Genomic DNA, 25,248 nt, shown 5'->3' with positions numbered 1-25,248 from the left:
ACTGTGCCATACACCCAGTGATCAATCCATCTGAATACAAGAACTGCAGCCTAGATGACAACACACTGAAATCTGCAGCCTTGCCTAAAGGAACACCCTGATCTTGAAACTTTATTGTGTTGTTTTCTACATGGCATTTGCTGCTCATTGGTGTGGTTATAAAATAGCGAAACAACTTGTATTTGTATTTATTTTCTAAGCCATACCTTTCTGCCCATGTTTTTCTCCTTAAAATCCATTCCTTTTCAAAATATATAAATCTGTTGGAAAGAAAAAGAATTCCAACGGCTCTTTTGCAGAAATGGATAAGCTATTTCTAAAATTCATATGGAAACTCAAGGGACCCCAAATGCCAAAACAATATTGAAAAAAACAAATCTGATAGTCTGACACTTTCCTACTTCAAATTTTACTACAAAGCTACAGTAATCAAGATAGTGTGGTACTGGCATAAGCACAGACATGAGCCAATGGAATAGAATCAAGAGTCCAAAAACAAACCGCAACATCTGTGGTCATCTGGTTTTCAACAGGGGTGCCAAAACAACTCAATAAAGAAAATACAGCCTGACCAGGCGGTGGCGCAGTGGATAGAGCATTGGAATGGGATGCGGAAGACCCTGGTTCGAGACCCTGAGGTCACCAGCTTGAGAGCAGGCTCATCTGGTTTGAGCAAAAAGCTCACCAGCTTCAACCCAAGGTCACTGGCTCGAGCAAGGGTTTACTCAGTCTGCTGAAGGCCCGCGGTCAAGGCACATATGAGAAAGCAATCAATGAACTAAGATGTCACAATGAAAAACTGATGATTGATGCTTCTCATCTCTCTCCATTCCCGTTTGTCTCTGTTTATCCCTCTCTCTGACTCTGTCTCTGGGGGAAAAAAAAAAAGAAAGAAAATACCATTTTTCTTCTACAAACAGTGCCAGAACAACTGGATTAGCACATGGGATAAAGTGACGTTAAACATGTACCTCACTTTATATACAAAAATTAATCCAGCCTGACCAGTGGTAGCACAGTGGATAGAACATCAACCTGGCATGTTGAGGACCCAAGTTCAAAACCCCAAGGACACCAGCTTGAGCACAGGATCATCAACACTATCCCAGGGTCGCTGGCTTGAGCAAGGGATCACTGGCTTGGCTTGAGTCCCCTAGTCAAGGCACATATAAGAAGCAATCAATGAACAACTAGTGACGCAACTATGAGGTGATGCTTCTTATCTCCCTTCCTGCATTTCTCTTCCTTTCTCTCAATAAAAAAAAAATTAATTCCAAATGGTCCCAAGACATAAATATGAGCTAAAACTATAAAACTCTTAGAAGAAAATATAGGTATAAATCTGCATAATCATGGATTAAGTAATGGTTTTTTAATTTTTTTAAATGGGTTTTAGAGAGGGAGACAGAAATATCAATTTCTTGCTCCACTTATTTATGCATTCATTAGTTGATTTTTAAAAATTTTTCCATTGATTTGAGAGAGAGAGAGGAGAAGAGAGAGAAAAAGAGAGTGAGAGAGAGAGAGAAGCATCAACTTGTTTCACTTAGTTTTGTACTCATTGATTGCTTCTCGTACATGCCCTGACAGGAGATTGAACTTGCAACCTTGGTGAACCAGTCCAATGCTCTAATCAGCTGAGCTATCTGGCCAGGGCAATAATGGTTTTTTAGATATGACAACTAACACACAAGCAAAAGAAAAAAAAATTAGATTATAACAAATATAAAAACTCTTGCAATGCAAAAGACATCAAAAAAGTGAAAAAACAACCCACAGAATGAGAGAAAACATTTGCAAATTACATATATAAGGTACTTGTATTAGGATATATAAAGAGGCCCTGGCTGTTTAGCTCAGTGGTAGAGTGTCGGCCCAACATGTAGAAGTCCTAGGTTTGATTCCCGGTCAGGGCACACAGAAGTGACCATCTGGCCCTGGCCGGTTGGCTCAGTGGTAGAGCGTCGGCCTGGCGTGCAGAAGTCCTGGGTTTGATTCCTGACCAGGGCACATAGGAGAAGCGCCCATCTGCTTATCCACCCCGCCCCCTCTCCTTCCTCTCTGTCTCTCTCTTCCCCTCCTGCAGCCGAGGCTCCATTGGAGCAAAGATGGCCCAGGCGCTGGGGATGGCTCCTTGGCCTCTGCCCCAGGCGCTGGAGTGGCTCTGGTCACAACAGAGCGACGCCCCGGAGGGGCAGAGCATCGCCCCTTGGTGGGCATGCCAGGTGGATCCCGGTCGGGCGCATGCGGGAGTCTGTCTGACTGTCTCTCCCTGTTTCCAGCTTCAGAAAAATACAAAAAAAAAAAAAAAAAAAGAAGTGACCATCTGCTTCTCTACCCTTTCCCCTTCCCTCTCTCTCTTCCCACAACTATGGTTCGATTAGTTCAAGCAAGTTGGTCCCAGGTGCTGAGGATGGCTCCATGGCATCACCTCAGGTGCTAAAAATAGCTCAGTTGCCGAGCAATGGAGTAGTCCAGATGGGCAGAGCATCGCCTGGTAGGGGACTTGCTGGGTGGATCCCAGTCAAGGTGCATGCGGGAGTTTGTCTGTCTGCCTCTTTGCCTCTGTACCTCACTTAATTTAAAAAAGAGAGAGACAGAATACATAATAAACTCTTACAACTCAAGTTTGACCTGGCCAATTAAACTGGAACAATCAGGTCTTTACATATAGTTTCCCTTTTTTATGGGAGATAGTGAACTTTGTAATAAACCTTACTAAGAGAGGACCTCAGTACCACTGAAAGTAACTTCTTTCAGGAAAACTGTAATTAGTATTCTTCCTCTCTATTTGTTCACAATCCAGTAGAATACTTTTGATTGTAGATTCCATTACTCTTCAAGTCTTGGCCTTCTTTTTGATTACTTGGCTGTGCAGGTCATAGGTACTTTGCTCTAACAAATTATTCCTTAATATTGGCAGGTACTTGCAAACTAAAGGGAATATGCTTATCTCAGAAGGCTTGTAAGGGAGAGACCACCATGGTAATGTCAGATTTAATTCTAATATACTTGTATGTAGTAGCTAAGAGAATCAAATGCCAAAGACTGACTTTACTGTTAATTTGATCATATAGCTATACATGTACAAAAACAAAAAACTTACTGTTTTACAGTTCCCTTGAGGGAAAAAACAGTTTTCAATATCTTTGTGCTTACCTCATGGAAACCATTCTTCTTGGTTTTAAGAAAATTTGTTTTCTAGCAAGAGTTCACCAATAACTCACAAATGTAATTGTTACTAGGGAAATAAGTAAAAAATAACCAAAAACTCATGGTTAAAAACCCACTGAAAACATTGTTTAATTCATAACTCAAAGAATTAGTTAAGAAGCACTTCTCATGGCTCTAAAAATATTCAACCAAGTCTTTGAAATATCTTTTTTTTTTTTTTTTTCTTTTTTCTGAAGCTGGAAACGGGGAGAGACAGTCAGACAGACTCCCGCATGCGCCCAACCGGGATCCACCCGGCACGCCCACCAGGGGCGACGCTCTGCCCACCAGGGGGCGATGCTCTGCTCCTCCAGGGCGTCGCTCTGCCGCGACCAGAGCCACTCTAGCACCTGGGGCAGAGGCCAAGGAGCCATCCCCAGCGCCTGGGCCATCTTTGCTCCAATGGAGCCTTGGCTGCGGGAGGGGAAGAGAGAGACAGAGAGGAAGAAGGGGGGGTGGAGAAGCAAATGGGCGCTTCACCTATGTGCCCTGGCTGGGAATCGAACCCGGGTCCCCCGCACGCCAGGCCGACGCTCTACCACTGAGCCAACCGGCCAGGGCCACTTTGAAATATCTTATGAGAATAGAATTCACATAAAACTTCCCAGAGACATAGCAAACTAAAACTCTTGAGAATTTGTTAAAGTTTTACTTTTTTTTTTTTTTAAGTCAGAGGAGAGGAGATAGTGAGACAGACTCCTGCATGTGCTCTGATGGGGATCCACCCAGCAACCCCTGTCTGGGGCCAATGCTCGAATCAACTAAGCTATTCTCAGTGCCCGGGGCTGACACTCGGACCAACCAAGCCACTGGCTGCAAAAGAGGAAGAGACAGAGAAGGGGAAGAAGGAGGAGAAAAGCAGATGGTTGCTTCTCTTGTATGCCTTGATCAGGAATTGAATTGAACCCAGGACATCCACATGCTGGGCCAACACTCTATCCATGGAGCAAACCTGACAGGACCATAAAAATTTTGATATACGTAAAGTAAGCAATCTCTTATGTGCTGAAAAGTTATCTCATTTTGACATCCAACTCTATAGAAACCTACTTAAAATTCTATCATAAATATATACTTTAGTTTTCACCGTGCCTTTTTTTTTTTTTTTTTATCTAAAAATCTAGGATGATGAGAGAAGGGGATGGGATTGCAGAAGGCAGACTCACGGTACTGTTGCATTTCTTTTCTTTAATTTTTTTATTTTTATTTTTATTTTTTATTTATTCATTTTAGAGAGGAGAGGGAGAGAAAGAGAGAGAGAGAAGGGGGGAGGAGCTGGAAGCATCAACTCCCATATGTGCCTTGACCAGGCAAGCTCAGGGTTTCGAACCGGCAACCTCAGCATTTCCAGGTCGACCCTTTATCCACTGCGCCACCACAGGTCAGGCTTCACCGTGCTTTTATGTATTTATTTGATAAAGCAAAAGGCTATATACCATTAGTAAAAATAGCAGTTTCCCTCCCAATTAATTTACTTTGATTTCATTTGAAAAATAAAATTTTGATTTTAAATGCAAATGAATGATTCATAACTTTTATTTTAAAGGTCTGTTTGGTATTTTAGAAAATATCATTTAATATATTCCATTAATAAGATTTTAACCTGGGTCATTCTGGTCATGTTCCAGTCACCTGGTGCTAGCTGGGAAATGGTCCAGTGCAACAGAGAGGATTAGTTCCAAGTTTCAAATGAACAATTCAGATGCTGCCCAACCCCCAGGTGATGGGAATTTCAAAAGGCGATTGGCCCTCAGTATAAAAATACCTTGCCTTGTTCCCACTCTTCCCATCTAGAAAAAAGAAATCATGCTAGAAAGTAAGACTTTAGCAATTTTTATACTTATTAATGATCAGAATTATAAATCAGTTGAATTCAGATTAACTCCTCACTCCTTGTCAGAGTGGATAGCGAAATACCACTGCAGGCCACAAACAATAAGTAACATGAATTCAGCCTCTCAGGGCCAGCCAGTAGCTGGTTTGTGATCATGAATGGAAGTCTTTTATCCAGAGGTTTTTCAGTAGAAAAAATCAGGGATACTCTAGTAGAGAGAAAAATTAAGCAAAAGGGTTAAGTAGTGTTTTATAAAGATAAATTCTGTCAATGCCAACAATGTTTGTTTTGGCATGTTATTTGTGGTTGGTTCTTCAGTGGTAAAACCACTTAAGTCCTATTTTCTTTCCTCTACTACGTTATGGCTGTTGGAATTTATCCAAAATTGTATCTTATAATTCTCTTATTGAATGGCTCTACAATTTCCATTCAAATTCTGCCTAGAGGAGCTTCTTTTCATATAATTCTCAATTAATAGTAGTCACAGGACAAGGAACCAGTATAAAAACCATAATGTATATATATTTTCAAATGGCAAAATCAATGCTACATAGGAGTATTCTTTAGGGCAGGGGTCCCCAAACTTTTTACACAGGGGGCCAGTTCACTGTCCCTCAGACCGTTGGAGGGCTGGACTATAAAAAAAACTGAACAAATTCCTATGCACACTGCACATATCTTATTTTAAAGTAAAAAAACAAAACGGGAACAAATAAAATATTTAAAATAAAGAACAAGTAAATTTAAATCAACAAACTGACCAATATTTCAATGGGAACTATGCTCCTTTCACTGACCACCAATGAAAGAGGTGCCCTTCCAGAAGTGCGGCGGGGGCTGGATAAATGGCCTCAAGGGGCCGCATGTGGCCCGCGGGCCGTAGTTTGGGGACCCCTGCTTTAGGGTTTAGAGATAGCCAGAGATTGAAGTTGTTTCAGTGGTGTTGCCAGAGAAATGAAATGCATTTGCTCAAAATATTTTTGCAAGTTCTTTGCTGTTCTATAAAATGCTTTAAAATAAACCTCTTTTGTCTCCTATCAGAACTATTTAACTCCTGGTACATTGTGGGGAATGAGGGTAAGTAAAACTATAATTTGCATATAATTTGTTGTTGGTAATTGAAGAGAGGGTTGGGGTCAGAGGAGTGGTTACTTTAAAAGACTCTTGAGATTAAATAAATTCTAACATTTACCACTTTGGACTTGAAAAATTATACCTTGCTTTGTATATACTTTAATAAGCTTGAAAACAAAAAATATTAATATTATTCATAATATATGAATATTCATATATTATTTTAAAATACATTTCTTTTGTTTTAGTTTAGCTTTAAATTTCCAAAATAAAAGTATATATATATATTTTTTTTATATTTAATTTTCCACACTTTTGTTACAAATGGTTTTGTTCTCTGAGAATATAAGGATCTTGCTCATTATAACAAAGTATGTGAGATTGTTGTATTTTTATTTTAAAGTACTATGGAGATAACTCAATAGAGCTGTGTTTAATGATTTATCAGTAGAATCTAATACCTAAGCATAGGTCAATATATCTGGGTTCAATTAAATTACGTTGCTAACATTTCAAATAATGGCATTTCTCTTAATTCACTGTGGAAATTCCTAGAAAAAATATAAAGAGACAAATAACTGCAGAATATCAAAAGCCAACATTGTAACATCAAATTTTTCTGGGCTTTCTATAATTTCTCTTGTTCTAATTACCTCCATGTTGAAGTATTCTTGGTGTCAACATGAAGGTAATAAAAACTAAATACCATTCCAGTATGTGGTGTCATGTATGTATGCACTGTATTCCAAGAGCAAGGAATGGAAGCAGTCAGGCAATAAGGGCGCATTGTTTGTAGAGAATTTAAAAACAACAAAACTTATGAAAGGTCATCTTGCTTTTTATTTTCAGGATCAAGGTCAACAATAACAGTGATAAAATACTTCTCCCTATTGGAGTCTCCTACTACCCCACCCTATGAACACTACTGACACATGAGCTCAAAAATACAATATACCCAAAGCATTTGAGATATTTATTGTAGAAGGCTCTCATTCCCACATTTATTTTCAATTTTTGACAATATAAATGTAGCCTGACCAGGCAGTGGTGCATGGGATAGAGCGTAGGACTGGGACGTAGAGGACCCAGGTTCGAAACCCTGATGTCGCTAGTTTGAGCATGGGCCATCTGGTTTGAGCAAGGCTCACCAGCTTGAGCCCAAGGTCACTGGCTTGAGCAAGGGGTCACTCAGTCTGCTGTAGTCCTCCGGTCAAGGCACATATGAGAAAACAATCAATGAACAACTAAGGTGCTACAACAAAAAAATTGATGCTTCTCATCTCTCTCCCTTCCAGTCTGTCCCTATCTCTGTCTCTGTCTCTGTCACACACACACACACACACACACACACACACACACACACACACATAGACACACAAATACATACAGTGTGTCCGTAAAGTCATGGTGCACTTTTGACCTGTCACAGGAAAGCAACAAAAGACGATAGAAATGTGAAATCTGCACCAAATAAAAGGAAAACTCTCCCAGTTTCATACCTATTCAGTGCAGTTCAATGTGGGCTCCATTTGTTGCCACAATTTGTACCCCGTAAAACAGAAACGTTTAACACTTTATGAACTGTATGTAGTCTTGTTTAGGTGTAATTGTCGAGCACACGCACGCACAGATTTTTTAGGACTCCTTAGGTAGCTATCCCGTATAGCCTCTACAGACTCGTCACTGATGGCCTACAGAACGGGGTTTCCCCACCAAACTGCTGGTTTCCTTCAACTGCTTATCCCACCGAGTAATGTTATTCCTATGTGGTGGCGCTTCATTATAAATGCGCCGATATTCAAGTTGCACTTTGGTCACGGATTCGAATTTAGCGAGCCACAGAACACACTGAACTTTCCTCTGTGCCGTCCACATCTCAACTGGCATGGCCATGGGCTGCCCCGCTGTATACACGGTGTTACGTCGTCATCTGCGCATGCGCACATGCTGCCACATCATCCTACAGAAACTGGGTTTTTCTTTTATTTGGTGCAGATTTCACATTTCTGTCATCTTTTGTTGTTTTCCTGTGACTGGTCAAAAGTGCACCATGACTTTACGGACACACTGTACATATATAAAGTACCTTCAGTACTATGAAGGTGGCTTGCCACTTGCGATAACTTTAAATGTAAAGTATACAGCCTGACCGGGTGGTGGTGCAGTGGATAGAGCATCGGACTGGGATGCAGAGAACCCAGGTTCAAGGCCCTGAGGTAACCAGCTTGAGCGAGGGCTCATCTGGTTTGAGCCGAAGCTCACCAGCTTGAGCCCAAGGTCGCTGGCTTGAGCAAGGGGTTACTCGGTCTGCTGAAGGCCCGCGGTCAAGGCACGTTTGAGAGAGTAATCAATGAACAACTAAGGTGTTGCAATGCGCAACGAAAAACTAATGGTTGATGCTTCTCATTTCTCTGTTCCTATCTGTCCCTCTCTCTCTGATAAAAAATAATAATAATAAATAAATAAATGTAAAGTATACAAAAATGAATATTTTTTAAAATTCCAGTGAGGTTGAGAGAATTGTGGATATGAGCTTATAGATATAGTGGACATTGAGCATTCAGCTATAGATAATCTGGTGTTTTAAAAAGTCACAAGTATGTGCCTAAGGACATAACTGAAAAAGCAAAATACCTCACACTTGCATTTAATACACGAGTTTGTGTTGACTATAGAACCAAACCCGCTAAGGATTTGACTCATTCTAAGACTTAGTATAAGACCTTTCTTTTTTCTTCATATAAGATACCCATTCTCAAATAAGAATTTATCACTTTATCGACCTGGACTAATACAAACAAGCCAAATGATCGTGGCAATCAAGTCCACATTATTGAAGACCACATGTATTTTTGTTGACACCCTGGACCCTAAGTTCATGAACATATAAAGAATTGTGGGAGCTCCCCCCCAAAAAGGAACAAAAAACAATTAGCGAAATAAAATAAACATTAAAGCACAAAAGCACCTCCACTGATTGATGTTCTTACTGCCCATAGTTACCCAATGGAACATACTTCCACTGTTACCTATAACACTCTGGAGTCAGGGAAAGAGCTAGTACTTTTCAGACACTAACATGTTTTCTTTCAAATGCTCTGGTGTAGGTAGGGAAAATACCCATAACAAAAAAAATGAAAACTATAAACATTTTATATATATGCAAAAAGGCAAACACAATGACAAAATGTTTAAAAGAAAGCATATGAAATAGAAAGTAAAATTTATTAGTAGTATATGTAAAAAAATTTTTTTAGTTGTCTTAGGCAGATGCCTTCATTTTTCTTTGTGAGAGTACTTACTAAACTAGAATGAAAAGAAGTTTATTTCCAGAATATATTATTTACACCTGTGTGTTTGTGTGTTTATATGAACTCTGTCATAGCATATAAAGGATATATATGTTTAACTAGAAGGAAGGAAAAAACTTATCTGTTATTTAGAAGTCAGTTCACATTTGCATTATTAAATCTAATCATTGTTGGTTGGACATAAATTTTCTTTTTTTGTTGGTGAGGCAGCTTTCAGAAAATATGTTTATATTTCCACTGGTAAAACGAATATGTGTCCATTTCTTGGGCAAGCAGGATCCCAGCATCAGAATACATTCTTGCATTAATTATTTCTAAATTATTGCTTAATCTTATAAGGAATTTACAATTGAAACCTTCCATTAATAAGTATGTATTTATTAATAAATATATAATTATGCTTTGTTAAGGCCCTGACCTTTTGCCATTTATATATATATACCTTATGTATGATATACATTAAATATATATCACACAAATCAAAGGAAACTAGGCAACTCACTTAAAACCAGAATCTGACTTCTTATAGTCCCTGTTAAAAATAAAATTTCCAAGGTCATTTGTAAGTTCATTGTTGAAGCAGTTTCTCATCAGGCCAATGTTATATACTGTGGTTCAGTCCCAGGTAAGTCCACAGAAGCCTATTTAACCCTTAATTTAAAGAAATTTTGGTACCATACTTAAGAGATAGAGAAACTATTTATCATTTTAGAAGTTTGTTTGGGTTTGGTTTTCTTTTCCTACAGGAATTTGTTTTTAGCTGTGGGACCAAGGAACCCTACTCCCGAAGTTCTAGAAGCTAAAAAAGGAACCACTAAGTCTTTGAGCACCAAGTTACAGTTTGGGTCTTAAGTAAGATGATCAGGTCAACAGTAATAGAGAATGAGACAAAAGAAAAATTGAGTAACAGCATCAGATAAGAAAAAATGGAGTCAGCAAGGAAGTGGGTGACTAATTGAGTAGGCATTCATAAGTAAGGGTGGTTTTGCTACTGTCCCACCCAAAGATTAATTAATTTAAGAAACAAGTTTATTTTACAAGTGAAAGTTTAGAAAAATAACATTAGTTTAAAAAGTAATAAAATACCTCTCTAGTCATTATAAGGTGATATTTTCTGTGATTGAAAAATATGATGCAGAAGTACAAACTGTATTTAATGTTGGGCAAATCAGTGTTTAGTTCTTAATTTCAAACAAAGGTTATATTATATATAACAAGGGTTAGGTGAGAGGAGGGGAGATAGTGAGGCAGACTCCCACATGTGCCCTGACCAGGATCCACCTGGCAACCCCATTTAGGGCTGATGCTCAAATACCAAGCTATTTTTAGTGCCTGAGGCCTATGCACTCCGACTAACTGAGCTATCCTCAGCGCCAGGGACCATGCTCCAACCAATTGAGCCACTGGCTGAGGGAGGGGAAGAGGAGGGAAGTGGGAAAGGGAGGGGAAGAGGAGAGAAGGGGGAGAGGGAGGTGAAGAGAAGCAGATGGTTACTATTCCTGTGTGCCCTGACCAGGAATCAAACCCGAGATGTCCATACTATGGGCTGATGCTCTATTCACTGAGCCACTGGCCAGAGCCCAAAACATTTTTGAAGAAAAGTTTTTGTTTACATATGTACAGCCTCAATGTAATATGTCCTGTGTACAAAGCCTGACTAAGTAAGTAGAGAAAAATCTCAGATTAAGCCCATCATATTATTAGCTAAAGCTCCTCTGCCTAGACTTCAAGCTTTATGGGTGTACTCCCTATGACCAAGTATCTTCCCTTGAAATGTTAGAATGCTTCAGTGTTATTCTCGTGTTTCCCTAGAACTGCACCCATTTCTCCCATTTTTAGTATCATAAAGAGAGATATGTTGAATAGATAGGGCAGGAGAGAAATGAAAACTTATATTCCGTAATATTAAAAAACCAATAATATAACATTCTAAAAATGATTCCAGAAAAAGAACAGAGACCATGTATTAAAAAATCAATACTGATCACTTAACCTCTGTGGGCTCTGAGGACCATAAATTAACCTTAATCCACAAGCCTCACCAGCTGCCTTAGCCCACAGACTGCATTTTGGCACAGATTTTCAGCTGTGTCAATATATATGCAGTAGGTGACTTTCCTTCTGACATCAGCAATAATTAACTGGATCTTTTTAAAATAACAAAAATATACTTGTATTTGAAAATAATAACATAAACTTATAAGATATAATTACTGCAAGTATAACATACTTATATAATAATATACTTGTATATAATAATATACATTTGACAAGTAGTATAGTTTATTCTACTCCTAGTCCTATTCTTCAAATATGCCTGGGAAAGAATTTTAGACAAATTTACAAGTGGAAATATTTAAATGTTCCATTACTTGATAGTATTGGAAAATGTGTGTTTGGCTATTATGGAAAAGCAAATTAAAACTCCCCAAATGTACTATAGAAGATATATACATGTATATAATATACAAAAGGATTAGGGATTCCTTCTTCTCCTTCCTTTTTCCTGAGGGAACAGTTAGTGAGCTTAAGCTTTCATTTTTAACAGGTTAGAAAAAGGAATTTAGCACACATACTGAATTAAAAGTTCTATTAGTAACTAAATTTTTAAGTTATTTAGTTTCCTAGCTACTTCAATAGAATCAGCAGTCATAGATCCAGCCCCAACTCCAAAACTAGACCGTCGTATTGATAGTTCCACGGCAGAAATCTGACGTAACTCTTTGCGACATAACTTTACAGGCATGACACCATGAAGCTGTCCCACAATTCCCATTGGCTGAATTTGGGGTGATGGTTGACTAGGAGGTTTTGCAAACTGATTTTCATCTATTTCTGCTTTATCCTCATCACTTAACAAATGCCCACTAGTGGGTGCTAAAGAGCTATAAATTGGAGGTAATTCTGGGCCATCTTCCCAGAGCTTCTGAGTATTTGGCTGTGTTCTTGAGCTGCTTGCCAAACTGTCTAATTCTCTTTCCCTCCCACTTAATTTCATACTTTCAGTTCTGGATACCCATATTAATTCTTCTGAAACTATGCCTGCTTCTTCTGAGTTCGGGATTCCACCTCCATCATCATGATCTAAAAGTAACACAAAGAGCAAAAAAAAATTATAGAGATTTCCTCAAAAGCAGGTAGTTTAGTCATGATATCTTTACATAATTACATTATCACTTAATATAAATTGTCTTTCAGCTTTTTTTGTTAAATGATTTCTTAAACAAATAGAAGTGTGAGTAAGGATTATTATTTTACATGTGACTAAGAATTTCATTCTTGGAACAAAGTTGAGAAATAGTCTGCTAGTGACTTCCCTGGAAACCTCGCTGGCACCCTTCCACACCTGCCCTCCACGGGGCTTGCCACTGGTGATCACATTCCAATTCCTGCCTAAGCGAAGCCAGCATTACAGAATATTGTCTCTGCCCCCTATCTGCAGCGATTCTCTGGGACTTGGCATTTTATGTGTGAAAATCTAGTGTTGGTTAGTACTCCTAGCATGGTTCTGCTCTCTGAGAATACTCTGGGGTTCTACTATCAAAATGGAGATGGGAGCATAGCCCCTCCATGGGGGACACCCTGCTGGAACAAAGCTTGAAGTCCTGAAATCATAGAACCATCTAATAACTAAAGATAAAAGCGTACCTAACGGGAAGTCCATATAGGTACTGGACCTAATGTAATGAATGAAAAATGCCAACTTTAAAATATGTTGGCACTTGATTAGTATAGGTCTGGTCCTACAAATACCAAGTTTAAAAACAGAAGTTGCACAATGGCAGCTCCCAAGACAAATCTGGCCCACAGACAGGTTTTACTTAGCCTATAAAATAATACATCACCCACAATTTAAAAATTAGAAAGTCTCATATAAAATATAGACTTCCAACAGTTCTAGAAGAAAAGAACAACTTCTGAGCTAGCAGCAGTGATTGGAGCAGAGTGCCCCTGCAAGCAATGCACAGTCCCACTCGGTTTGGCTTCCCTGGCTCCTGCAGGAATGTTAGTTTGTGATTGCTGCTTTAAATCAGAATTGATTTCCTAGCTTTCAAAATTCTCTCACAAAAAACCTAAACTAGCAAATGACATATATCCTGATAGGGAACTAGCAGATCCTCACAAAGCTGAACACAGAAAATGGCTCCAAGGTTTGCTGAGCTACTGGCAAGGGCAAAGGTGCTTTATCTTTCATTCCTGGTCCAGTATTCTCGGATAAAAGTTGTCTTAGGATAGAAATATTTTGCAAACATACAAATACAGCCAAAAAGACTAAACCTTCTGATTTTCAATGTAGTAATGCAGAGGTACTTACTAATATAATTTAAAAATTTACTTAAAATACTGCCTGCAGTATATAGCTGAACATTTTATTTGAAACACTGCCTATAAAAAATTAAAATGTAAACAGATGTTAAGTGGAAACAGAACAATCAGCATAAGGTCAATTTAACTTAAACCACTTTCATATTTGAGATATCCAACATTAGACACCTAGCGTTTAAATGACCCATGTTTATACTACTGTGTCTACTAGACATCTCTTAAAATGACTGTATGGTATATGGTAGTATTGAATTTAAGATGCTTAGATGTTGGAACTTAATAGAACAATTCCAGGACAGATAATACTTAGCAGAAGTTAGTATCTGATTGAATGTTTACTTTATTATTTATATACCTAAAACTCTAAGTAAGTTAAATAATCTTGGAGATGTAAAGTGATAATTGTACCTATCTGACCAACTTTTTTGGGATGGCTAGTCTTTTTTTTTTTTTTTTTTTTTCCTTCTTTATTCTCTTCTGAAGCTGGAAACGGGGAGAGACAGTCAGACAGACTCCCGCATGTGCCCAACCGGGATCCACCCGGCACGCCCACCAGGGGCGATGCTCTGCCTCTCCGGGGCGTCATTCTGCCACGACCAGAGCCACTCCAGCGCCTGGGGCAGAGGCCAAAGAGCCATCCCCAGCGCCCGGGCCATCTTTGCTCCAATGGAGCCTTGGCTGCGGGAGGGGAAGAGAGAGACAGAGAGGAAGGAGGGGAGGGTAGAGAAGCAAATGGGCGCTTCTCCTATGTGCCCTGGCCGGGAATTGAACCCAGGTCCCCCGCACGCCAGGCCGACGCTCTACCGCTGAGCCAACTGGCCAGGGCTGGGATAGCTAGTCTTGATAATAATTATTTCAGCTAATTTGCTATTTTACCTAGAAACATCTTAAGTACTTTTAATTTTTGGCTATAAAAAGTGATTATAGCCTGACCAGGCAGGCAGTGGCGCAGTGGACAGAGCGTTGGACTGGGATGAGGAGGACCCAGGTTTGAGACCCTGAGGTCGCCAGCTTGAGTGCGGGCTCATCTGGTTCGAGCAAAGCTCACCAGCTTGGACCCAAGGTCGCTGGCTTGAGCAAGGGGTTACTCGGTCTGCTGAAGGTCCATGGTCAAGGCACATATGAGAAAGCAATCAATGAACAGCCAAGGTTGTGGATTCAATCCCCAGTCAGGGCATATATAAGAATCAACCAATGAGCGCATAAATAAGTGGAACAACAAAATGATGTTTCTCTTTCTCTGTCTTTTTTTTTTCTCTCTCTCTCTCCCTCCCTCTACCTGCTTGACTCCTTTAAGTTTTAATTCCTTCATCTAAAAATAGAGTTAGTAGACACTGACCTACCTTGAGTTTGAGGGTGAAATGCAACTACTTGTGAAAATAAGTGTAAATTATAAATATCATAAATATAGGTAGCATTAGAACCACTTTTCTAATATACTACTGAGTTTAAAAATTTTAAACTATGTTAATTCTGCTTGCATTCTATATTAAACATATAAACTTCATTACACATACAGATGATTTTTCACTAGTCTTTTGTTGTACCCATCTTTAAGCAACTGTCTCTACGGATACAAAATAGGTATGTTCTAAAAGGCTATAAAATCAAATTTTCATAAGCCACACTTAAAGTATTAGAAGAATATTTTCTCTAAAGGAAGGTCAATCCTTTTATTAAATGTAGAATATATTCTTTTAGAAATACTGATTTCTCTGTAATTGGTGGGCTAAAAGATGGTATATTACATGGCACTTTTTACATTTGCAAAAGTGTTTCTCATGTTTTAGCATTTCATTTAGGAAGGTGTTTCTTTGGGGTTTTTTGGACAGAGAAAGAGAAAGAGTCAGAAAGAGGGACAGATGGGGCAGACAGACAGGAAGGGAGAGAAATGAGAAGCATCAATTCTTCGTTGAGGCATCTTTAGTTGTTTATTGATTGCTTTCTCATATGTGCTTTGACCCAGGGGCTACAGCAGAGCCAGTGACCCCTTGCTCAAGCCAGCGACCTTGGGCTCAAGCTAGCAACCATGGGGTCAGGCCTATAATCCCAGGCCCAAGCCAGTGAACCTGTGCTCAAGCTGGTGAGACCACACTCAAGCTGGATGAGCCCGCGCTCAAGCGAGCAACCTCAGGGTTCAAGCCTGGGTCCTCTGTGTCCCAATCTGACACTCTTATCCACTGCGCCACCACCTAGTCAGGCAGAAGGTGCTACTTCTACATCTCTACATATAATTAGGCAAAAAAAAATCTGTGTCTCAACAATGGATTCTATTATATTTTTAAGTTTCTAGCGGTCATGATATGAAAAAGATGTGACTGATCTGAGAACTACATATAATATTATTTAACGATTACTTTAATTATTCTCTACTTATTTTACATATTTTGTGTGATAATCAGAAGGCTTAATTTACTATAAAATAGGAAAACAATAGCTATCTTAGATTATAGGGTTATTTTAAGTTATGGAATACAAAAGCCCATGGCACACAGGCAATACATGTAGTTTCCTTCACACATCCATTCATTCACTTTTCCTGTAGTTCTTTTTTTAAAATCATTTATGCAAGTGAAGTTGTAAGTAATCATATAGCCACTTAAATATTCCCCTTTTTATTTATTTTCATTTACTTATTGATTTTAAAAAGAGAGGAAGGGAAAGAGAGAGAGAAAGGGAGCGAGAAAGACAAACATCAATCTGTTCCTGTATGTGCCCTGACCAGGGATCGAACCTGCAACCTCTGTATATAAGGACCATGCTGTGACCAACTGAATTATCCTGCTAGGGAATCCTGTGGTTCTTTTCTATACATAGAGAAACTAGTTTTGACTATACATAGAGAACTAGTTTCTCTATAAATAGAGAACTAGTTTTGTTAACAGAGTCAAATAGAAGTTAAAAATCTAATCCTAAATAACCAGATCAGGCTGACTTTACCAAATGCTAGAAAACAGTATTAGCATGACAAGAAGCACTAAATGTCTTACGTTCAGATGGTACTAGTTGCCTCTGAACTGCTTCTCCTGACAGTTCCTTAAGTTTCTTCTTAAGATCTCTACTGGTTTTCTTATAGAAATAAAGGTCTTTTTCCAGCTGTTGGATTTTATCTTCATATGTTTTTAAAGTTTCCATAATGCCTTCCCCATCTTGCTCTGAAAAACAGAAATTTACATTTAAAATCAACTTAAAATAAATGATTGAAAGTTATGTTCTAATATATATAGTTGTGTTGTAACATATGTTACAATGTATCTGTTACCTGAATGGATTTGCTTTCAACTACATTTTGGAGTCTTCTGCCTATAAAATTTTTCAAAGTAGGATTGATGCCTTAGTCATCTTCTCTACCCTACCCCCTACCAACTACCACATTTTTATGATTCATAAGCCCTTCCTGAATAGCTACTAACTAGATTTTTTCCTAGAATAACAGGTTTTCTTTTTCTATGAAAAGTTCACATTTGGAACTCTGTCCCTCAGCTGCATCAATATCATAAAGTTTGTGTTTATCATAAAGCCTGAAGTTTATAGGCCCAGAAAATACACAACCAAAAAAACCTCACCTAAACAAAACAAAACACAATAGTCTGCCAAACAAAATAAGCTAGAAAGATTAAATTACATAGGAAACCACCATAAAAAAGGGGAAATAGCGTAAGTTCTAGTTTACGCTACACTATAACTTAAAACTTTAATATTTATGAATGTCTAAAACTGTTCCCACCTGACCAGGCGGTGGCACAGTAGATAGAGCGTAGGGCTGGGACGCAGAGGACCCAGATTTTGAGACCCTGAGGTCGCCAGCTTGAGTGCGGGCTCATCGGGTTTGAGCAAGGCTCACCAGCTTGAGCCCAAGGTTGCTGGCTTGAGCAACGGGTCACTCGGTCTGCTGTAGCTCCCCACCCCCTTCAAGGCACATATGAGAAAGCAATCAATGAACAACTAAGGAACCACAACGAAGAACTGATGTTTCTCATCTCTCTCCCTTCCTGCCTGCCCCTCTCTCTGACTTTCTGTCTCTGCCACTAAATAAATAAATAAATAAAACTGTTCCCATTGGGTTATGTTCTAAAACCAGTAAAATTCAGTAACCTTCAAAAAATACAGATTTTCAGACCTACTCTTTCCTATTGGTCAATTTAGAAAATGGTCCTACTGGTTTGTAATTTTCTTTTGTTATAATTGGCTGTTTTGTACAATTTGATCTAAGTTTATTTGTATATTCACAGGGCGGAGCAAAACTAGGTTTACAGTTGTTTGTATGGAAAATAATACAATAATTAATCATTAAAACTTTTGCATACTTAATTGTAAACCTACTTCTGCCCCACCTTATACATTAAAAATTCTAATAAAAATGACTTTTAGAACCTTAAGGCAGAACTAAAATACAGTTAAATGATACGACGTATAGCATTTTGTCAAGAAAATCCTGTTATCAGGCCACTGGATGCCAATTAAGTGGTTACAGAATTAACTTAGAGGCAAATTGCCTCAGCCCTCAAATTCATGTATTTCCCAATTTTCTGCTTCCTCGGGTTGCTTCTTCCAGACCCTTTAAACTCATTTCAAGCCATAGATTCATAAGAATCAAGACTAAGCAGATAAGCAGCCTGGATTGAAGTGTTACCAGTATTGGCTGGCAGTGATTTTGTTGTCATAGCAACTGTTTGTGTACCAGCTATATGCTCAGGTAATGTGAGGACTGAATGCTATGACAACTCTTTCCACAGCAGAGCTGATGGTTGAATTATTGTGCACTGATAACAGTATGTGTACATCAATGGCAGGCTAGTTTTGACCTAAGATATAACCATAATGTATAAAAATTATAATCAACTGAAAATTATAACAAAAACATAACTAGAAATCTGACAGAGGCTATCACTTTAATTTTATAAAGGGAAAGTAATTTAAATATCAAGGTACTATATCATTAGGAGAGAGAAATTTTTCAGCTGTACACCACAAAGCCAGAAGTCATCCCACATCTCTTCATAAAAACCAGACCAACAACAAACTAACAGGATTGCAGCAGTTCTCTTGTGTAGCGCTAGACAAGAACAAGGGTTGGCATTTCAAGCATGAGTAGCCTGACATCAAAGGCAGTTATCCCAACATATGCTAACCAAAACATGGAAAGCACAAAAACATGTAAAAGTAATAACTATGTATATATGTTGGACTTTGAAGTGATCATATGCTATTCCATCTTCCTTCCCAAACCCCTCTCCTACACATCACCTATACAGAACTGACAACAGGGCAGGAACCTTGGAAATGATGTAACAGCAACTGCATTTTTTGCTCGTGTTCCTTTTGCTGGAAGGTCAGTTTCCGGTCACACTGCAATTTCAGATGTTCCAGTGCAGACTCCAACTCACGAACCACATTATCCCATTCCAGAATCTTCATTTTGAGTTCTTTATTCTGTAACTGTAGTTTTCGTTCAGCTTCTCGCAAATTAACCACCTAGCAAATATATTTTTTGACCTTTTAAGTATGTCTTAAGTAACCCAATACAATAATTAATCTACTTCTGCTAGACTATATAAGATGAACTTCCTTAATCACCATGGAGCCAGGCAAATGCTTGATAACATACCCACCAAAATAACCTAACAGCCTTTTGCATTTATTTGGTTCTGAATTAGTAGCAATTTTATTTAAGTATTGTTGCTCTACTAATTATCCCTTCAACATTTCTTAGACATTTATAATCTTTTAATTAACATTTATAGTTCTATTATTCTACTTCTCTAATAAGATACTGAGAAGCTAAAGACTTGTAACAGCTAAATAATTCTGTGTTAAGTCCAAATGAATGTTTTAATAAGTGACAGATTTTTTTAAAAATCCAAACACAGAGTTTGATTTTAGATTGTGCATTTAGTCCATTAGGTTCCTCTCTGCATTGGTACGAAGTAAAAATGTGTGTCACAGAGTTTAATAATATAATGACCTTTTTAGAAAAATAATCATTTCTATAACTGATTCTCAGGACCACAAAATCCACTGACATTGGCCTGGATGCTCTGGGTTAAGAATACTTGATCTAAGAGCACCACAAAAGAGTTATCTATAGCAAAACCTTAGACAGTATTCCACCATTTTTCTGCCCTCCACACAGACAGCAATAGGATGCAATCTCATCAATAACAGTAGCTTACTACTGACAGTAATTATCCATGAGGAAGGTTGTGTGTAACATTTCTACTAATTTTTCATCTTTATGTCACTTGTCTAACAGAATTAGAACTTTATTTTAAAACTTCAGTGTTTTGTCCATTAATCGTCTAGTACTCCCTTAAATTGCATACACTTTTCAGAGAAAAAAGTTATCAATTTAACACTTCATAGTATACATCTTAAGACAGTGGTTCTCAAAGTGTACACCAGGGCACACTGGCGCGCCCTAGGAGATTTCCAGGTGCGCCCTATAGTATTCCAGAGAAATATGTGTCTGTTGGGGACCAGAAAACCAACAGGGATTTTGGAGTTTAGATTTTGGGTGGACAGAGGTGTGGGGAATTGGCTATAAACCGACAGTCTGCCCAACCCCCCACCTCACTTGCCTGATTAGGTTGCAAAAGGCTGTTAAGCTGTGGTGCTGGATTGTTTACACTACCCCCCATGTTCCCCGGAAAGACTGGAGGCAAGTTTCTTCTATCCTTTGTTTGGTGTAAAGTTAAGTTATGATATGTATGGTGGGGGTTTTCTGCATTCAACACAAGAGTAAAAAGAGAGGAATTCTTCAATGTATTGACAAGAAAATGAGAGTCTGCCTTTCAAATATATGCCCAAACATTGAAGAAATCGCTAGGACATATCAGGCTCATGCTTCTCATAAACACAAGAATGAAAAAACTTAACACATTTGTACCGGGACCTGCCAAATTTACTAAATCTTACTAAGAATGTCTCTCTCTATATAAAAAGATAACTTTTTTGTCATTTTTTAATTTTTTAATCCCTCTTTTTTATGAATTCTAAAAAGCATAACTCAAAAAATGTAACATAAAAATGTTTTTTAATCTCAAAATAAATTTAATTTTGTCATATTTATTTCATTTAATTACCATAAAAGCATACTTGGACTTTATTTTTTTCTTTAATATTTGACTTAATTATTATAACATTTCTCAGAAATTTGTATATAGTGCGCCTATAATTATTTATAGGATTTTGAATGCACCCCAACTTCAAAAAGTTTGAGAACCACTGTCTTAAGAAAATGCATTAGAGAAAAGATGGATATAATTCCCCATGGTATGAAATATCTCTGGATCAGTAAGTTGTCAAATACATATAAAAAATAACTAATGTTAAGCATATTCAGGATAATGCTAAAATCTATTACTATATGCCAGCGATGCACTACTTCATCTCCATATCAGTCACAGGTCATGATGAAAAAGTAGGTCTTGGCCAGCTTGCTCAGTGAATAGAGCGTCAGCCCAGTGTATGAACATCCTGGGTTCGATTCCAGGTTAGGGCACACAGGAGAAGCTCCCAATCTGCTTCTTTCTCCCTCCCTTTTCCCTTTCTCTTTTCCCCTCCCACAGCTCGATTGGTTCAAGCTTCAGCCCTGGATGCTGAGGATAGCTCACTAGTCCAAGGTGTCAGCCTCAAGCACTAAAAACTGTTCGGTTGATTTGAGCACTGGCCCAAGATGAAGATTGCTGGGTGGATCCTGGTCGGGCACACATGCAGTAATCTGTCTCACTATCTCCCCTCTTCTCACTTAAAAAAAAAGTAAATGTCCCCCTATCCAATAGCAACGAAGGAAAGAGAGCTCAAACTTGGAGGCCTTGACTTTTCAAGAATGCTGATTAACAATATCCAAATTTAGAAACCATCATGATAGTAGGGACTGGTCCTTGCTGGTTGGCTCAGCGGTAGAGCATCTGCCCGGCATGTGGAAGTCCCAGGTTCGATTCTGATTAGGACATACAGGAGAAGAGCCCATCTGCTTCTCCACCCATCCTCCTCTCCTTTCTGTCTCTCTCTTCTCCTCCCACAGCCAAGGCTCCACTGGAGCAAAGTTAGCCCGGGCGCTGGGGATGGCTCCATGGCCTCCACCTCAGGCACTAGAATGGCTCCGACCGCAACAGATCATCTCCCCCTGGTGGGCATGCCAGGTGGATCCCGGTTGGGCACATGCAGGAGTCTGTCTGTCTGACTGCCTCCCCACTTCTAACTTCGGGGGGGGGGGGGAGTAGTGACTGAGGAATATAGCTCAAATTCTTTGATTTTAAAAACTATTTTAAAAACTCTTCTTCAAAAGGACCTTCAATTTTAAGAACCACACTAAGACCTACATACTTGGATAATCACAAAACTTTCAGATGACAACACACAGTAGTACTATAAAGAGACATCATGCTTAAATCTGGAGTTACACCGTCAAATCTTTTAAGCCTTTCAATTTCCTTAAAAATTCTAAATAAACGTGAGATATGTAAGCACCCTGGCCCTTCTTTAGAGGAATATCCTCTATGCCTCAAAAACTAACCTTACTGAAATATCTGAAAAGGAGAGCTCTAATCTCAGTAGGGGTCAAGCCAATCAGTTTTTCCAAGACGTTTGCTTCACTATGAGAGAGGTTTTGAAATGAAGCTCTGAGTGAGTTCTGGCGACTCTGGATACTTTCATTCTTGTATTCAATTGCAGCTTCCAAAGCTTCAATCCCTTCTTCAAGTTGGAAAAGAACATGTTCTTCCTAAATACAATACAACAGAAATCACTCATTTTAAATGAAATAGTAAAGCTTGGACTTTGTCATATACTAAAGTCTTACTATGCTGCATTAAGTCCTCATTTAATGTTGATAGATTCTTGGAAACTGCAAATTTAAGCAAAACAATGTATAACAAAACCAGTTTTGCCATACGCTAATTGATATGAACAAGAATAAAGTTCCTATGACATACAGTTGGACACAAAAAAGTCGCTAAACCTCTAAATAAAGACCCAAAACACTTCTAATATTAAACATTAAAATAAATGTGAGTTACACATACATTTAAGATACAATAAAAATAAATAAGATCGTGATTTTCCAACCCACTGATTCCATTTCAGAGTCACAGTGGCCAGAATATGTCCCTGAAAATCAGAGTACAAGGTGGGAACCAATCCTGGGAAGGACGCCCTTCCATTGCAGGGCACACTCACACCTACAGCCACTCACTCAGGCTGGGACAGTTTAGACACATGTATTCATCTAATATGCACAGCTTTGGGATGTGGGAGAAACAAGTCCGCAGAGAAGAACCTCACAGACATGGGGAGAATGTGAGAACTATACATAGAGAGTGGCCCTGGCCTGGAATCGATTTTTGCCCCTATCAACATTCTTACAAAATTACTTTGAACAAAATGATGTTATTCAAGAACCTGCTGTATTTGAGTCTACTGGACATTACCTTTCTTCCACTAAACTTTAAGAAAGGAATGTTTATTGAAAGGCTGCTATGCTATACAATGCACTGTATACACATATATAACATAATCACTGAATCCCTGCAATAAACCTATGTAGTAAAATGGAAGAGGCAGAAGCTTAAGTGAGTTATGAAACTTCCCAAGGTTGTAGAGCAAATGCTGATCTCCAAGGGGCATACTCAAAGCCTCAGCCCCTAGGATTAGCAATTTTGTCATATATCTCCCTCCCTAGCTCCTAAAGTGTGTATTGTGTGTCAGTGAGATGTGTAGACCCCCTGATGTTTCTTCAAGGATCTATTAAAACAGTATATTTCTAGGAGGGAAAGAAGAAATAGATTAAGAATAAATTAAGAACTAGTAATGAGTCAAAGGGAAAAACAGCATGGTATTAAAAAAAAGAGGATTTAAGGACATGAAACATTTCATAAAATTTCTAGGAAATGTCACTGTAGGGAAAATATAGGCATTAAAAATGGTGGCAGTGGCCATGGCCAGTTTGCTCAGCAGTAGAGTGTTGGCTCAGCGTGTGGATGTCCTGGGTTTGATTTCCAGCCAGGGTACACAGGAAAAGCGCCCATCTACTTCTCCACTGCCCACCCTCAACCCCCAACCTTTCTCTCTGTCTCTGTCTTCTCCTCCTGCAGCCAAGGCTCTACTGGAGCAAAGATGGCCGGGTGTTGAGGATGGCTCCATGACTTCTGCCTCAGGTGCCAGAATGGCTCCAGTTGCAACGGAGCATCGCCCCTTAGTGGGCTTGCTGGGTGGATCCCAGTCAGGTGCATGGCGGAGTCTGCCTGTCTCCCCGCTTCTCACTTCAGAAAAATACAAAAAATAAAAATAAAATGGTGACAGCATAACAACATTTTTTTCATATGCCAGAGAAGATTTACTTTGTAGAAAAAAAAATATGATGAGTAAGAAAATCTAGCAGTTGATTTAACTATCAGAATAAAACGTTATTTGGGGGGAAGAAGCCAAATGTCTGGTATTTCGAACTTGCTGAGACCTGGATATACATATCTGTATATCTGTACATGTGGTGGTGGTCACTCCACTTAAGATGCTTGAGGGCAGAGTATCTTGTCTATATTCAGTCCTGATTGCCTAGCACAGTATATAACACACAGTTTAAACTTAGTGTCTACTGAATGAGTTAATGAAGGAAGAAGAGAAAAAATATTTTCATTATGTCTTGGTTACATGACTGAAGTATTTCTTTCCACCCCTCTCCCCAGCATTTCAAGGAAAACAATGTATTTCTAATCCACCTAAAGAATAGAGTGACTTCCAGAACTACTTTTCTAAAATTAAGGGAAATGGTATGTAACCAGAAAATACATTTAAATTATCCAAAGAACATACTTGATTTAGGAATGCAGTGATTATACAGGGGTGGGCAAAAGTAGGTTTACAGTTGTGAGTACATGAAACAGTTTATTCTTGTATTATTATTCAGCATTGTATGTTGTTTTATAACTGTAAACCTAGTTTTGCCCACCCCTGTATTTTTACCAAAAAACAAATGTGGAAAGTTTAGTTCCTACAGTTTTGGATCAAAGCATCAAAATACAGTGTGTCCGTAAAGTCATGGTGCACTTTTGATAGGTCACTGGAAAGCAACAAAAGATGATAGGAAAAAAAAAAAAGAGAAAGAAAAAAAAAAGATGATAGAAATGTGAAATCTGCACCAAATAAAAGGAAAACCTTCCCAGTTTCTGTAGGATGATGTGGCAGCATCTGCGCATGCGCAGATGATGACGTAATACCGTGTATACAGAGGAGCAGCCCACAGATGTGGACGGTACAGAGGAAAGTTCAGTGTGTTCTGTGGCTTGCTAAATTCAAATCCGTGACCAAAGTACAATGTGAATATCAGCGTGTTTATAACGAAGCGCCGCCACATAGGAATAACATTACTCGGTGGGATAAGCAGTTGAAGGAAACCGGCAGTTTGGTGGAGAAACCGCGTTCTGGTAGGCCATCAGTCAGTGACGAGTCTGTAGAGGCTATACGGGACAGCTACCTAAGGAGCCCTAAAAA

At 38.8% G+C, this 25,248-nt stretch overlaps 1 protein-coding gene across 4 annotated transcripts in view; it reads right to left on the bottom strand.

Annotated features, from left to right (window-relative positions):
* Positions 1 to 9,859: 9,859 nt before the first annotated feature.
* The window catches only part of KIF27 (kinesin family member 27), a 90,109-nt gene continuing 74,720 nt past the window's right edge, over positions 9,860 to 25,248 (bottom strand). For 3 of the 4 annotated variants that reach the window (XM_066367896.1, XM_066367897.1, XM_066367899.1), the window contains 4 exons: positions 22,277 to 22,483; positions 19,035 to 19,233; positions 16,749 to 16,913; positions 9,860 to 12,516 (listed from right to left, as the gene is read on the bottom strand). In XM_066367896.1, coding sequence (XP_066223993.1) covers positions 12,032 to 12,516; positions 16,749 to 16,913; positions 19,035 to 19,233; positions 22,277 to 22,483 — 1,056 coding nt within the window. In that variant the 3' untranslated portion in view covers positions 9,860 to 12,031. The remainder of the gene's footprint in view (positions 12,517 to 16,748; positions 16,914 to 19,034; positions 19,234 to 22,276; positions 22,484 to 25,248) is intronic. The other variant, XM_066367898.1, reaches the window with a different exon arrangement.

The sequence above is a fragment of the Saccopteryx leptura genome, chromosome 2 (genome assembly GCF_036850995.1).
Source record: "Saccopteryx leptura isolate mSacLep1 chromosome 2, mSacLep1_pri_phased_curated, whole genome shotgun sequence".
Taxonomy (NCBI): Eukaryota; Metazoa; Chordata; class Mammalia; order Chiroptera; family Emballonuridae; genus Saccopteryx; species Saccopteryx leptura.
This window is presented reverse-complemented; position numbering and strand designations above follow the sequence as displayed.